At 38.0% G+C, this 17193-nt stretch overlaps 1 protein-coding gene across 9 annotated transcripts in view; it reads right to left on the reverse strand.

The window, feature by feature from the left end:
- Positions 1 to 17193, reverse strand: part of TAOK3 (TAO kinase 3) — a 204627-nt gene that overhangs the window by 90614 nt on the left and 96820 nt on the right. For all 9 annotated transcript variants that reach the window (XM_032241112.1, XM_032241137.1, XM_032241144.1 and 6 more), the window contains 2 exons: positions 10281 to 10491; positions 1211 to 1282 (listed from right to left, as the gene is read on the reverse strand). In XM_032241112.1, the coding sequence (XP_032097003.1) occupies positions 1211 to 1282; positions 10281 to 10400 (192 nt within the window). In that variant the 5' untranslated portion in view covers positions 10401 to 10491. The remainder of the gene's footprint in view (positions 1 to 1210; positions 1283 to 10280; positions 10492 to 17193) is intronic.

Below are 17193 nucleotides of genomic sequence, written 5' to 3' on the forward strand. Positions count from 1 at the left end.
AAAAAAAAAAAAAAAAAAAAGAGAAAAGTCCAGATCCATATGGATCCTAGATCCAGAACACGGTGTTAGAACATGGAAAAACACTGCAAGATTCTGTAAAGTGAAAAAAGCATTTGCAAACAATATGTACAGGTGGAGCTGCTGAGTCATTGACACTAATAGTTGTTACCAAACCGTTCTCCGAGAAGTTGCCTCAGTTTACCCTGGGATTCTCCTATGGAGGGAAGAGTTGAGCTTTCAGACTTGACGCACTTCTGGGTGCCCCTCCCCACTTTCTACCCACCACAGGCCACAGGGATCTGGACCCATATTCTTTTATTTTCTTTCTTTGAGACGGAGTTTCCCTCTGTTGCCCAGGCTGGAGTGCACTGGTGCAGTCTTGGCTCACTGTAACCTCCGCTGCCCAGGTTCAAGCAATTCTTGTGCCTCCCAAGTAGCTGGGACTACAGGTGTGCATCATCATGTCCAGCTAATTTTTTTGTATTTTTAGTAGAGACAGGGTTTCTTCATGTTGGCCAGGCTGCTCTTGAACTTCTGACCTCAGGTGATCCACCTACCTTGGCCTCCCAAAGTGCTGGGATCACAGGTGTGAGCCACCACACCCAGCCTAAACATGCTATTTCTTTAGTTTGAATACATGTAAACACAAATCTATCACCAAATACATACAAAAAAGCCATTACATATACCCACGTTCTAGTCTGCAAAATAGTCTTTTTCTTTTCAGGCACCCAGGCTACAGTGCAGAGGTGCAGTCATGGCTCACTGCAGCCTCCACATCTCTGGCTCAACTAATCCTCCCACTTCAGCTGGGAGGACTACGGGCTGGACTTCAGGCACGCGCCACCACACCCAGCTAGTTTTTTTGATGTTTTGTGAGGTCTCACCATATTGCCCAGGCTGGTCTTGAGCTCCTGGGCTCAAGCGATCCTCCAGCCTTGGCTTCCGAAAGTGCTGGGATTACGGGCCTGAGCCACCTCATCCAGACTGCAAAATAGTTGATTGAGCTGGATTAGAATGTTGGCCTTCTTAAAAATAATTATGAATGTTCACACATTTGTATGGGAGTTATGAAAAAACTCCAGGAACTTTTATTATATGCCCCACAAGAAGGTAAAAAAAATTGTGCTCAAAAAAAGTTCAAATAATTTTTTAAATTTCACACTAACTTGTTTATTTCTGTTTAGGTACACAACTGTCTCTATTTTACCTCATGAGTCTGCTTCCCACTATAGGACATCTTCTTAATTGCCACCACTTCGTTGGTGTGAGCATTTGTAGCCTGTGTTAAGAGAAGAGAAGAAAAGGAATTAATGATGTTTCAGCCAATTTAACGTAAATATTTGACCAGAGACCATTTTTTATTACTGCAACCTCTGCCTCCCGGCTTCAAGCAATTCTCCTGCCTCAGCCTCCCAAGTAGCTGGGATTACAGACATGTGCCACCATGCCCAGCTAATTTTTTTGTATTATTAGTAGAGATGGGGTTTCTCCATGTTGGTCAGGCTGGTCTTGAACTTCCAACCTCAGGTGATCTGCCTGCCTCGGCCTCCCAAAGTGCTGGGATTATAGGCATGAGCCACAATACCTGACCTATTTATTTATTTTAAGACAGAGTCTCACTCTGTCACCCAGGCTGGAGTGCAGCTCACTGCAACCTCCACCTCTTGGGTTCAAGTGATTCTCCTGTTTCAGCCTCTCAAGTACTTGACTAGAATTACAGGCATGTGCCACCATGCCAAGCTAATTTTTTTTGTATTTTTAGTAGAGATGGGATTTTACCATGTTGGCCAGGCTGGTCTTGAACTCCTGACTTCAAATGATCTGCCTGCCTCAGCCTCCCAAAGTGCTGGAATTACAGGTGTGGGCCACTGTGCCCAGGCAGCTAGAGACTTTTCAATTTAATTTTATTTTTTGAGATGAAATTTTTGCTTTGTCACCCAGGCTAGAGTGCAGTGGCATGATCTTGACTCACTGCAACCTCTGCCTCCTGGGCTCAAGTGATTCTCCTGCCTCAGCCTCCCATGTAGCTGGGATTACAGGCATCCACCACCATGCCTGGCAAATTTTTGTATTTTTTGTAGAAACGAAGTTTCACCATGTTGGCAAGGCTGGTCTCGAACTCCTGACCTCAGGTGACCCACCCGCCTCAATCTCCCAAAGTGCTGGGATTATAGACATGAGCCATCGTGCCTGGCACGATGCCACTGCAGTATCACAGTTCAAAGATGCTTCAATTTCTGATAGGCTAAATTGACATTTCCATTCCCATTTTAAAGTGTAGTTTCTCTGTATTCTTTTCCATATTCATAAAAGATTGTAATATAAAAAATGATTAGGGTTTAACATATCAAATCAAACAAAGAATGTCATATTTCCAAAATATCCATACTGGTTCACTTGGTAGACTGTCCATCAATGGAGAACCAGTTAAAAAAAAAAATGATCATATAATGAAATAACCATTTAAGGAATGAGGTAACCTATGTGCAATGCAGTATGAAAAGATGTTTAAAATGTTTTTGTAAAAAACAAACTATAAAGCAGAATTTGATTTCTGCAAAATAGTAATAATGTGAGTATATGTGTAGAAAAATTATAAAAGAATTTATACCAGAATATGTATCAATGATAATCCCTGGAGCAGGGCTATCTGATAGAATTTTCTATGATAATGAAACAGTTCTATTTCTACATTGTCCAAAAGAGTAATATGTGAAATGTGGCTAGTGTGACTGAGAAAATAAATTTTAAATTTTATTTAATTTTAATTAACTTAACTTTGAATAGTTACATGTGCCTACTTGCTATTGTATTGAACAGTACAGCAGAAAGTAAGATTAATCCTAAGAGGGACTTTCATTTTCAGGGTTACTTATAAGACTGTATTAATATATGCATACCTACATTTATGTATGTATATATGTGTATTTTTTATCTATAGAGGTTGCCTTGTATCATAATTATGTCTACTTGTCTTCTCCATACTCCAAATATGACAGTTTATTGAAAGTACAAACGAAAACCATGAATAACTCGTCACAGTCTTTTTCTCTCAACTTAAGATATATATATATATATATATTTTTTTTTTTTTTTTTTTTTTTAAGACAGGATCATGCTCTGTACTCAGGCTGGAGTGCAGTGGTGCAATCTCAGTTCACTGCAACCTCTGTCTCCCAGGCTCAAGCAATCCTCCCACTACAGCCTCCTGAGTAGCCTGGGATTCCAGGTACCCACCACCACGCCTGGCTAATTTTTATATTTGTAGTAGAGACAGGATTTCACCATATCAGCCAGGCTGGCCTCAAACGCCTTGCCTCAAGTAATCTGCCCGCCTCAGCCTCTCAAAGTACTGGAATTATAGGTGTGAGTCATTGCGCCTGGCCTCAACTTACTTAAAATATTTAAAACTATTAGTTTTCTTAAAATTTTCGTAAAAATAAATACAAGACATTAAAAGATTACTTCTGTATCAGGGCCATGCCCCTGATGTAAGTAAGCTACTTTGCTGCTGTGATATTATTATCATTGTGGATGAATAAAGCTATCACAGTGGTTCTGAAGTAAAAGACTGGAATTCATTCACTGATAAAGTCAGGTTAACAATTTTAGAGAAAAATTCATAATCATTTTCTCAAATATAACTAATTTTAATAATATAAAACGAAGCTTCTCAGATATAAGAACAGTTTCTTTATGATTTTTAAAAACGGTTAATTTAAACAATAAACAATAATGTACTACATAAAAGTAATTTGACCACAGATTCTTATGGAATGTCAAAATGAAAAAAAAAACCCACAATAACATACTACAAAAAATTTTTTTCAAACAAGCACTAAGGTAAAAGTGCCTATTATGTATCCATGAGGTATCTACTGGTCATAATTTTCTGATCTGCAGAACTCCACAAAAGCATATTTTAGGTATTTTATTGATTTAGAAAGTACAGACTGACTTTTGTTAAAAACAAAAATCTCTCACACTGTTCTGGCTTTTAAACTTTTACATGAAGACTATGCTTATATGGCAATCGGAAAGAAAAGCTGATGTAAATTCAGTATTACAATAAAGGTTAGAGGGATTGTATTTGAAAAGTATATATTTTAGGCATCAATATATATAATGAAGCTTAAGGAGTCTGGGAAAGATTTAGGAAATACTCAGGCAATGAGAAATTTTAACTTGTGAGGTTTTAAAAAATTATTAACCATTAGTTTAAAAAAATCCCACAGAAATAAAATCAGATATTATTATTTAATTGCTTATTAAGGTTATTTATAATCAATGTTATATTTGGCACTGGAAACATGAAAAAAACCACCCTATAATAAAAATACATTTCTTACATTTATAGGATAATCACGAATTAGAACTTAATGCTTCCACTCACTTATACATCCTACTATATAGGCAGAGACTTGAGATATGAACTTTTTTCTTTTTTTGAGACTGAGTCTTGCTCTGTCGCCAGGCTGGAGCGCAGTGGCGCAATCTCAGCTCACTGCAACCTCCGCCTCCTGGGTTCAAGCGATTCTTCCGCTTCGGCCTCCGGAGTAGCTGGGACTACAAGCGCACGCCACCAAACCTGGCTAATTTTTGTATTTTTAGTAGAGTCAGGGTTTCACCCTGTTGGCCAGGATGGTCTCAATCTCTTGACCACATGATCTGCCTGCCTAGGCCTCCCAAAGTGCTTGGATTACAGGCATGAGCTACCGCACCTGGCCAGATGTGAACTTTTTAATGCAAATGTTGATTATTCTATAGATTTGAACTTTTTACACTGGCTAAAAGTCAGAACATGCTAGATTGAAACTTAAAAAATAAAAATCAATGCTTTAGTACAGAAAAAGGAAATTATCAATGGGGTCACAGTTTTCTAGTGCTCCATATAATATTATTAAATGACTACAGAATCTATCATGTCAAGTTTTATTCTTGAAACTTACATTCATACTTAATACTTCTAATAGTCTCAATGGTCTCAGTAACTATTATCTAGATCATTGATTCAATAAATATTTATTAAGAACTTACTATTATGTGTTTATGATATATTTTTAAACATTTTCCAGCTATACCTTTTGCTATTTTGTAGACAAATATAAAAAATTATGTTAATTTAGGAGGCAGGCCAGGTGCGGTGGTTCATGCTGGTAATCCCAGCACTTTGAAAGGCAGAGGTGGGTGGATCACCTGAAGTCAGGGGTTTGAGACCAGTCTAGCCAACATGGTGAAACACTGTCTTTACTAAAAATACAAAAATTAGCTGGGCGTAGTGGAACATGTCTGTAATCCCAGCTACTTGGGAGGCTGAGGCAGGAGAGTTGCTTGTACCCAGGAGGCAGAGGTTGCAGTGAGCCAAGATTGCGCCACTGCACTCCAGCCTCTGTGACAGAGAGAAACTTGTCTAAAAAAAAAAAAAAAAAAAACCCACCAAAACCCGTCCTCTAAAAAAAAAAATTAAAAACAAAATTAGCTGGGTGTAATGGCACATGCTTGTAGTCCTAGCTACCTACTCAAGAGGCAGAGGCAGTAGGATTGCTTGAGTCCAGGGGTTCGGGATTACAGTGAGCTATGATCACACCACTGCACTCCAGCCTAGGTGACAGAGTGAGATCCTATCTCTAAATAAATGAATAAATAAAAATTTAAGAAGTGAAAAGCTTTCCTTTTGCCCTATTTTTTGAGCCTCAACTAAAAGGTAATTATATCCACAAAGACAAAGTATTTGCTTTAGGTGGGTTATGGATAACATACTGAATTCAACAAAGGAGATCTAGACACCTACAAACTTTAGAGTTGTGTTTAGGTGAATACAAAAATGAACATGCTTGGTCCTTTTTTTGTTTTCCTTTAGTACACTTTCTTACTATCCCATTTGTTAATGCTGCTGATTCCTTTATTAAAAAAATTTTTTTTAGAGATGGGCTCCCACTATGTGGCCCAGACTGGTCTCGAACCCCTGGGCTCAAGTGATTCTCCTACCTCAGCCTCCCAAAGTGCTGGGATTACATGCGTGAGCCACCACGTCCAGCCAATGCTGCTAATTTCAAAATTACTTGTAAATCCAAACACACAGAAATATTTCATCAAGTTAATAATTTCTTTGTTCTCTGAACATAACATACACTCTCAGCTGATTGATTTAACAAGAGCTCTTCCAGCTTACAATTCACACTAAGTATATTCTCTGGCAGCATTCAGTGTAAAAGCTGTGACCTACAGAGGCTAACAGAATTACAGTGTTTAGGTATAAAAATACTAGCTGCCAGACTCTGTTCTTTATGGCTTCCTATCATGACTATGACTTATGAAAAGTACTAATTAGCAGTATCAAGTTCTCAGTTCTTCATCATTCATTCATTCATTCATTCAATACCTATTAGCTGCCCACAATTTATCAGGAATTGGGCTAAGTGCTAGAGATAAAATAGTGAGTTCATAGGTCCAGTACCCATCTCTCCTCTAAGGAGGACAAACAATAACAAAAATAAAATGAAAAAAGACAAAATATAAAACTGCAGTTGTGATATGTGCCACAAAAACAGGTATGTGTTACTTTGAGAATGAACAATGGTGGATGTGACTTAGGGAGGTCAGGAAAGTCTTCCCTGAAGAAATGAGGTTTAGGCTGAGAGCTAAAGGATGAACAGGAGTTAAGAAGGTGAAAACAGAAGGGAGAAATATTTGAGAGAGAACAGTTTACTCAAGATTCCAGGAAGGATGATCAGAAGAAAGGAATTAGAGCTATAGCAATGAGAATGAGAGAGAAGACAGTTCAGGTTGAGATAGGGACCATGAAGGACCTTGTAGGCTGGCTACAGTAAGGATTTTGATCTTGGCCTAAGAACAAGGGAGAGCCCCTGAAGGCTTTATAGGGAAAGGGGATGTGTTTAGATTTACATTTTTGTATTTTCAAGCTCATTGAGGTATGTACAACAGACTGAAGAGAGACCAAAGTAGGCAATCACAGTTGTCTAAATAAGAGATAACAGTCTTCTTGGTTATAATGGTATAGTACAAGTAACAAGAGGAAAAAAATCTGTTAGCAGAGAGTAAGAAGGAACATACATAAATATTACTTTGGCCAACACAAAAATCAATTTTTAGGGTACTACCAATGTGACCACTATAGATAAAAGGTTAAAGATGGCCGGGTGCAGTGGCTCATGCCTGTAATCCTAGCACTTTGGGAGTCTGAGGCAGGCGGAGCACAAGGTTAGGAGTTCGAGACTGACCAACATAGTGAAATCCTGTCTCTACTAAAAATACAAAAATTACCTGGGTGTGGTGACGTGTGCCTGTAATCCTAGCTACTCAGGAGGCTGAGGCAGGAGAATCACTTGAACCTGGGAGGCGGAGGTTGCAGTGAGCCAAGATCGTGTCACTGCACTCCAGCCTGTGTGATAGAGCGAGAGTCCATATGAAAAAAAAAGTTAAAGCTTTTTCTAAGTTTTATAGTATAGTGTCAGTTAATTCCCTTTTAATCTGTTTTTTAGTGCTTTATGGGTATACATAGGCCTGTACTATTCACATTTACATACAGGCACTACAGAGTTAATAATTACGTTTATCAATGCCACTCTGGTACCTGCATCGTTTCTTTAGTCTATCATTAGCAACAAATAATATATATTTAGTGCCCACTGTAAATGGGATTCTGCCAGGCCTTAGAGATGTAAAGAAATATTAATAGTCCTCACCTTGATAAAAACCACACACTCTAGCTAAATAGACAGGGCTTAGCCCAAAAAGCAAATAAATCACTAGATCTTCTGCATTCTACTTACTGTAGGGTAGGTCTCATTTTGCTACTTTTACAAATGGCTTTTAGTAAGTTTCAAAGCATGCTTGGTTTATTGTAGTCATTTTGAAACATTAGCACTTTAAGAAGGGTTTGGCTGCTTTTTAAATGAGAAGAGTCAAATAGAGACTTGCCAAGAGAGATTCTGAGAAGATGAATTAGATTTAAAGAAGTAGAAGAAAAGGTAGCAAAGATGACTGAAGAATTCATCTGTAAGCAAAACAAACGGGTCACAAATGAATATATACATTATGTTACCATTTTTAAAAAGCTCAAAACTAAGCAAAACCAATTTACGTTGTTTAGGAGTACAGAGTAAGTGGGTTATAAATATAAAGAAAAGTAAGAAAATAATCACCACAAAAATCAGAATAGTGGATTCTCCTAAGGGGAGGGAGAGGGTTCTGACTGAGGAGAATATAAGACGGACTTTTGGGATGCTGGTAGTATTCTATTTCTTGACCTGGGTGGTGTTTACACAGAGATTTACCTTTTAATTCTTTCTTAAGTTATATATTAAAATATATATGCACATTGTATATACATTCTTTATATATACGTATGATAAAAATGCTTTGTAACAAGAGGGTCTGTGAATAATGAAGACAAAACTTTGGCCCTTAAATGCTATTCTGACTAAACACCAGCATGGGAGTGTTAAGTAGGAAATTAGTACCCTTTTCAGCATCTTTTATTGTATTTAATGACAAAATACTTGAGTGGGAGCCAAGTTATTGATGGTGGTGAGGGAAGCAGAAGTAATGGTAGGGCTGAGTACAGACACAACGGTTGAGAAACAGTTCAGAGAAAATCTAGGCTGAAGATTTGGCTAGAAGCAAAAGGACAAAGTAAAGATGCAATTCATCAAATCTCATTTGGAAGGACAACTAAAGATAAGCCCTATCCAGATGGCAGAACATAAAGGACCACTTAAAAGGAAGGGTCAATACTGTTTGATTAAAAAGAAATTATTTGATTACAAGTTTGGAGAAGTAGACAATAATTAGTATTTAATTTATTATTTGCTTTAATGGATTATTATGCTTAAGGAATTATTTGTTACTTTAATAAAGCAAACTTCTGAGGTTATCAAGATTAAATTAAATAACTATATTTTGGCCGGGCACAGTGGCTTACGCCTGTAATCCCAGCATTTTGGGAAGCCGACTCGGGTGGATCACTTGAGATCAGGAGTTCAAGGCTAGCCTGGCCAACGTGGTAAAAACCCTGTCTCTACAAAAATACAAAAATTAGCCAGGCATGATGGCAGGTGCCTGAGGTGGGAGAATCACTTAAACACAGAAGGCGGAGGTTGCAGTGAGTTGAGATTGTGCCACACTGCACTCCAGCCTGGGCGACAGAGCAAGACTCCGTCACAAAACAAACAAACAAACAAACTGTATTTTATTTAATAAATTTCTGGAGAATAAGTTGTGTTAAAATTTTGGCTATTTCTTGTTTTTCTCATCAGAAGACAGTCATATTCTTGGAACTGCAACTGATTCTAGGGGGACAGTCTTGCACCACTTAACCAAAAATACTGACTTGACATGATTGCCACTAGAAATCTGTCAGTCCCTTTCTCTGAATAGTTGTCTGTTCATCTGTTTATCTGTCTGTCTACCATCCATCCATCCAGTATTTATCAAATTCCTACTAAAGTCAGACATTACACCAGTTTTTGGGAATATAATGATGAACAAGATAGACATAGCCTCTGTCCTTATGACATTGTTATTTAGGGAAAGAAATATATATAAAGCAAAAAATTGTATATGTAGTTGTTTTATTACAACAATTTTATTACAACCATTACGTATATGTGATAAATGCAACAAAATACAAGCATAAGATGTTATGAAATCATAAAGTATTGATTTAGGGGTGGAGTGCTAAACAGTAAAGGGTATCTTGCAGAAGTAATACTTAAGGTAAAACTTGTAGGATGAACAGACAAGGATGGAGATGTAATGTGCAGTTTTCTAGGTTGGGGGAATAGCATATATATAAGGTTCTGAGGCAGGAAAGAGCTTAGCATACAGTGGAAATGCACAAAGCTTAACTTCAAGCTCTTAACTTTCTTATACTACTTTAATAGGTGAGTAAGTTGAGATAAATACCACTGAATTGAATAAAGCCTAGGATTCTGGAACTGGCTTCTCAGCAATGACTATTTGCCTCTACTGCAGATATCATTTATTTATAGAAAAATCACTGAAATCAAACTTATTTTACAAGTAATAGCTATGTGTAGAGAACATGTAGAGTTCAAACTTTATTTTATTTTAGTTTTTTGTAGAGATAGGGTCATGCTATGTTGCCCAAGCTGGTCTTGAACTCCTGACCTCAAGGGAGCCTCCCACCTTAGCCTTGCAAAATGCTAGGATTACAAGCATGAGTCACTGTGCCAGGCCTAGAGTCCAACCTTTCCTACTTTGATCTATCTAAACAACCATCTTTAAGTACTTACAAAATAAACTGCTCCAAAACTTCCATGTCCAATTTCATGCAAACCAATAAAAAGTTCCTCAGGATCATCTTTGTAGAACAGATCGGCAAGCTCTGGGTCCTTAAGCACTCCTTTACGCATGATGCCAGTAGAGCAGGCACTCTGCTTTTTGATATCCTAGTTAGCTTTATTTCTCATTGACTATTTTTTTTTTTTGGTAAATGTTCAGTACCTGTAGAAAAATAGGGTTTGCCATTAAATTATTTCTAACACATTTTATTTGGTGGCAGTACAAATACATATAAATATTAAAAAGGCTCTTGGTCTCACAATTCAATAACAAAAGGACAAAAAACCCAAATAAAGAACAGATATAGGATCTGAATTGCCATTTCTCCAAAAAGATATACAAATGACCATTAGCATATGAAAAGATCCTGAATATCATTACTTATTAGAGAAATGAAAATTAAAACCACAGGGAGATACCATTGCATGCTCACTAGGATAGTGATAGTCAAAAAGTAAGATAAGTGTTCGTGAAAATGTGGAGAAATCAGAGCCCTCTAACACTGTTGGTGGCTGTGCCATTTTAGAAAACAGCCCTACAGTCCATCAAAAACTTAAGTACCGAGTTACCATTTGACCCAGTTTTCACTCCTAAACACACGTATACACCCAAGAGAAATGAAAACATATGTTCACACAAAAACTTGTGCACAAATGTTCATAGCACCATTATTCATAATAACCAGAAGGTGGAAAAAACCCAAATGTCCATCACCTGGTGAAAGAATAAACAAAATGTGGTATCTCCATATAATGGAATATTATTCAGCAATAAAAAGGAATGAAGTATGGGTACAGGCTGCAACATAAATGAACCTTGTAAAAATTATGCCAAATGAAAGACGCCAGTCACCAAAGACCACATATTGTAAGATTCCGTATATATATACACATATATATATGTGTGTGTATATATATATGTGTGAAATTTCCAGAATAGGCAAATCTATAAAGACAGAAGGTAGATTATTGGTTACTTAGAGATGGGGGGTTTGGAGGGTGGTAGCTAAAAGGTACAGGCTTTCTTTTCAGGGCAATGAAAATGTCCTAAAATTGACTGTGGTGATGACTGCATAACTGTGACTATACTAAAAACCATTCAATTGTACATTTCAAGCGAGTGAAGGATATAGAATGTAAATTATATCATAGAGATGTCACAAAAATTCATGTTGGTGTAATTAACGTTGAAATAATAACAGTTGGTATTTATTAATCGATACTATGTGTCAGGTAGCACTAAAACCACAGATATTATTTCCTTTAACCCCTACAATAGCTTCATAATATAATGACTTTATCTATTATCTTAATTTTAGAGAACAAACTAAGACTTTCATAGACTAAATTATTTCCCCATGGTCAGAAAGCCAGTATTTGTCAGGACTGCAATTAAAACTCAGATCTAACAGCAAAGCCCATACTCTTGACATGTGGTATATTCATATATAAATACAGGCAATTAAACAATTCTTTATTGACTACTAGAAGAAATTACTACCATTTGGAGGCTAGGCATAATCTCTATGTAAAGAGGCAAATTATTCTGTTGCTACATAAAACATTCTGAAATCAAAGTTTCTGTTAATAAAAGGACAACATTTTGACATGCTCACATATTGATCTGCCATTAGTTACATACATTTATTTGGTGTAGATTCTTTTTTATTTTTTGAAAAATATAGAAATGTTAACATTCATCTATATTTTCATTCTAAATAACCTCTGCCCTCATAACCAGATAATCATTGATTTATGCCAACATTTAAATTTATCACAGGGTAGTTTGTGTTTCTTCCTTGACCAACTAGATAACCAAGATAGAAATTTGGTTATTGGCCAATAAAACTATTTTTCAAAACATGGGCCAATGGGTCTCATGCTAGGAGAAGAGAAAAAGAAAGTAGACAATTAAAGGAGTGGCTGGGAACAATGCCTCATGCTTGTAATCCCAGCCCTTTTGGTGGCTGAGGCAGGCAGCAGATCACCTGATGTCAGGAGTTTGAGACCAGCCTGGCCATTATGGTGAAACCCCATCTCCACTAAAAATACAAAAATTAGTCAGGCATAGTGGCAGGTGCCTGTAATTCCAGTTACTCGGAAGGCTCAGGCAGGAGAATTACTTGAACCTGGTTGCAGTGAGCTAAGATGGCCCCATTGGACTCCAGCCTGAGTGACAGAGTAAGACTGTCTCAAAAAAAACAAAAACCAAAAAAAACCTGATAGTGCTAAGAGGTATTTTTTCTCTTGAGACATAGTAGTCATAGGTGACAACATACATTACTTCATGGAGTTAGTCTAGTTAGTTCACTAGTATACACAGCTCATCAACCTAACGATCCATCTACTTACCCAGCTCATTCTTTCATTCAGCAAATATTTGTTGAATGTTCACTATTTGCCAGACCCTATACTGGGTTTTGGAGATAAAATGGGATGTGGTCCCTATCCTTAGAGGACTTAGAAGTCAAATGGACTTATAGACATTAAATTATAATGACACAAATGATAAAATGTTATAACTGATTGGATTGGCCGGGCGCAGTGGCTCACGCCTGTAATCCTAGCACTTTGGGAGGCTGAGGTGGATGGATCATCTGAGGTCAGGAGCTCAAGACCAGCCTGGCCATCAGGGTGAAACCCCATCTTTAAAAAAAAAACAAAACAGAATCTGATTGGATTATGAGGGGAAAACAAACATTTTTTAATATAAGGATATTATGGGGTGACCCAGTCTATTTTTGACTTGGACATGAAAAAGCATGCCTTTCTAGGGAGAGTAAAACCAGTTCATTCAATATGAATTGTATGGGAGAGCTGGAAGGAGAAAACATGAAGCTGTTGTTGAGTCAAGGAAAATTACAAAAGGCCCTTTAAACCATATTAAGAAGTTTAGACTTTATCCTGAGGGGAACCACTGAAGGTTTATACAGAAAAAAGTATCCCCCCGCCAACAATGCACCTGTAATCCTACGCAGTCATCCTGCCAATCCATGGATGCCAATAATCAAGCATGAAGTTACTACATCAATACTACTGGGAATGTAAATTAAATCCAGCTATTTGACAATCAGGTAAATGAAAGCACAAAATAGGAGCTCAAAAGTGTCCTGTTTTTATTGCTTATGTCTGAGAACAACAAAAAAAGAAACAATGGATTAAATCAAAGACATATACCTTTTTGGACACAATGCATACAAGGCAAATGATAAGACTGTCTTTAAGAAAACCAAAAAGACCTATGAACTGAACTTATGATCATTAAAATCTTTTCAATCACCAAAATACATTATAAACTTTTGAATATTTTGGCTTTCATGTGAATAAAGCTAAGTGCTATGAATTTGGGGGGAAAAACACAGATTATAGATTAAAATCATTTTATGAAGAAATGTAAAGTATAAAATGTAAAGTGTAAAAATGAGACCATTAAAAACTTCTAGAATAAATTGCAAATGAATATTTAATTACTTAGCAAGATACCAGAAGCAAAAGCCATAAACTAGTATCAATAAGCTTGACTATATATAATTAATAACTTTTTTTTTTTTTTGAGACGGAGTTTCGCTCTTGTTACCCAGGCTGGAGTGCAATGGTGCCATCTCGGCTTACTGCAACCTCCGCCTCCTGGGTTCAGGCAATTCTCCTGCCTCAGCCTCCTGAGTAGCTGGGATTACAGGCACGCGCCACCATGCCCAGCTAATTTTTTGTATTTTTAGTAGAGACAGGGTTTCACCGTGTTGACCAGGATGGTCTCGATCTCTTGACCTCATGATCCACCCACCTCGGCCTCCCAAAGTGCTGGGATTACAGGCATGAGCCACTGTGCCCGGCCAATAACTTCTTTACCTTAAACATGTAATGAAGGGACTTATGAAGCCAAAATGGAGTAACAGGGGCTGTATTTATTATCTACCACCAGGAACAATTAAAACACTGGACAGGCTGGGTGCAATGGCTCACGCCTGTAATCACAACACTCTGGAAGGCCAAGGTGGATGGATCATGAGGTCAGGATATCAAGACCATCCTGGCCAGCACAGTGAAATCCTGTCTCTATTAAAATAGAAAAAATTAGCCAGGTGTGGTGGGGCGTGCTTGTAATCCCAGCTACTCAGGAGGCTGAGGCAGGGGAATCACTTGAACTCGGGAGGTGGAGGTTGCCGCGAAGCAAGATTCCCCCACTATACTCCAGCCTGGCAACAGAGCAAGACTCTGTCTCAAAACAAACAAACAAACAAGCAAACAAATAACACTGGACAGGGCTCGGTACAGTGATTCATGCCTGTAATCCTAGCACTTTGGAAGGCCAAGGTGGGCGGGTGGCTTGAGCCCAGGAGTTCGAGACCAGCCTGGGCAACAGGTTGTATCTCTACAAAAGATAGAACAATTCAGCTGGGCATGGTGGTATACACCTGTAGACCCAGCTACTCGGGAAGCTGAGGTGGATGGATCACCTTAGCCTGGAGGCCATGGTTGCAGTGAGCCAAAAATCTACTGCACTCTGGATAAAACACTGGATAACGCTGGATAAAACATATAAATGATGGTAATTGAAGACAATGCATATCTGGCAAAGAAAGACAATGATCCTTAACAGAAGACAAGCAAATGATGTAAGCCGTTAATTGTTTGAGCTTAACACCCTGGGAGAATTTCTAGGCCATGGTGCAGACAGGGGAAATCCAGTTAGAGCCTGTGAACTCCCTGAGTTGAGGAGACAAAGATGACAGCCCTGGTTGACCAGGGCAGGTAGAGTTGGCAGGACAGAGTGCCAAATAGAAGAGAGCAGCAAAGAAACAGGATATGGAGATTGGTAAAAGGTTCCCCTTAGGTCTTCAGCTGAGCCCTGATTAGTGCATGCATATGAGAAAACTGCCTTAGAACAGGGGAAAAAACGATCTGAAAGGAATAGAGACTACAGACAGTACTTGTTCCCCCTAGCCAGGACAGGAAATCTCATAATTCACAGGGCACTCTGGAGGCTACTCAGAAGAGTCTTGTCTTCATAGCAGGGACCCTAGACTAAATGCTGGTCTGTGATGCCTAACCAATTTTATTTTATTTTTTATTTGTGAGACAGGGTCTTGCTCTGTTGCCTAGGCTGGAGTGCAAGGGTACAACCATGGCTCATTGCAGCCTCAACCTCCTGGGCTCATGATCATCCTGCCTCTGCCTCTCAAAGTACTGGGGTTACAGGTGTAACCAATTGTGCCTGTCTCTAACAAATTTTAAAAGCAAGATCTAAAGGATGAAATTATTTCCAAGTAACTTAACTGCATTCCAGAACAAAGTCCAAAAATACTTAAAGGAATATAAAAATATCCAGTATCTAAAAACGTAAACAGCAAGACTCCATCTCAAAACAAACAAACAAAAAACTAACATTCCATAAAAAATTACCAGGCATGCAGAAAAGCAGGCAAATATGATTCATAATGAGGAGAAAAATAATTGAAACCAAACCATAATTGACATAGATGATCTATATTACAATTAGTGATCAAGGACATTAAACATTTATTATGGTTGTATTCCACATATGGAAAAGTTTAGAGAAAATATTGAACATGTAAAGCAGAGACAGACAAAACATAAACAAATTCAAACTAAACCTTTATTTTATGTATGTATGTATGTATGTATGTATGTACTTATTCTGAGATCAAGTGAGATGGAGTCTCGTTCTCTCACCCAGCCTGGAATGCAGTGGTGAAATCTCAGCTCACTGCAACCTCTGCCTCCCAGGTTCAAGCAATTCTCCTGCCTCAGCCTCCCGAGTAGCTGGAATTACAGGCATGCGCCACCACATCCAGCTAATTTTTGCATGTTTAGTAGAGACAGGGTTTCACCATGTTGGCCAGGCTGGTGACAAACTCCTGACCTAAAGTGATCCACCCACCTCGACCTCCCAAAGTGCTGGGATTTCAACTGTGGGCCACCACACCTAGCCCTCAAATTGAACCTTTAGAGGTGAAAGCTACAATGTCTGAAATTAAAAAATACTCTGCATGTGATGCATAGCAGAGGAGACTTTGCCAAAAAAGGGACGATTGAACTTGAAGATACAGCAACAGAAACTATCCAAAATAAAATAGAAAAAAGACTAACAAAACAAAAACCAAACCCCCAACCCAGAGTATCATGAGCTGTGGAACATCTTCGAGTGGCCTACTGTATGTCTAAGTGGAGTACCTGAAGGAAAGGAAAGATATTAGGACAGAAAAAAATATTTGAGGAAGTAATAGTGGAAAAAATTACAAATTTGATGAAAAGTATAAACCCACAGATCCAAGGAGGTCTATGAACCCCAAGCACAAGAAACATGAAGAAAATTATACCTCAAAACTTGTGATGACGATAAAGTAAATAAATAAATCGCTCAAAACTCGTGATAAAGAGAAAATCATACAAGTATCTAGAGAAAAAACATACGTTAAATATAGAATTAGGAACGAGGCAAGTATGTTTACTCTTAACACTTCCATTAAACATTGTGCTGGGGCTAGGTGTGATGTCTCATGTCTGTAAAATGCTTTGGGAGGCCAAGGCAGGAGGATGACTTGAAACCAGGAGTTTGAGACCAGCCTGGCCAATACAACACGATCCTCTCTCTTTACAAAACCAAACCAAACCAAACCAAACCAAACCAAACCAAACCAAACCAAAACATGTGCCAGATACTGTGCAGGTGCAGTAAACAAGAAAAAAAGAAACAAAAAAGCATCAAGACTGAAAAGCAAGTAAGACTATTGTGAAACAACGTAATCATCTGTTAAAAAAATTAAATGGGTTCTATAAAAAGCTATTAGAATTTATTAGTTTATTAAAAAGCATAGAATATGAGATCAATAGATAAAATTAT

This window comes from Sapajus apella, unplaced genomic scaffold, assembly GCF_009761245.1.
Source record: "Sapajus apella isolate SASKATOON/1434 unplaced genomic scaffold, GSC_monkey_1.0 scaffold2, whole genome shotgun sequence".
Taxonomy (NCBI): domain Eukaryota; kingdom Metazoa; phylum Chordata; class Mammalia; order Primates; family Cebidae; genus Sapajus; species Sapajus apella.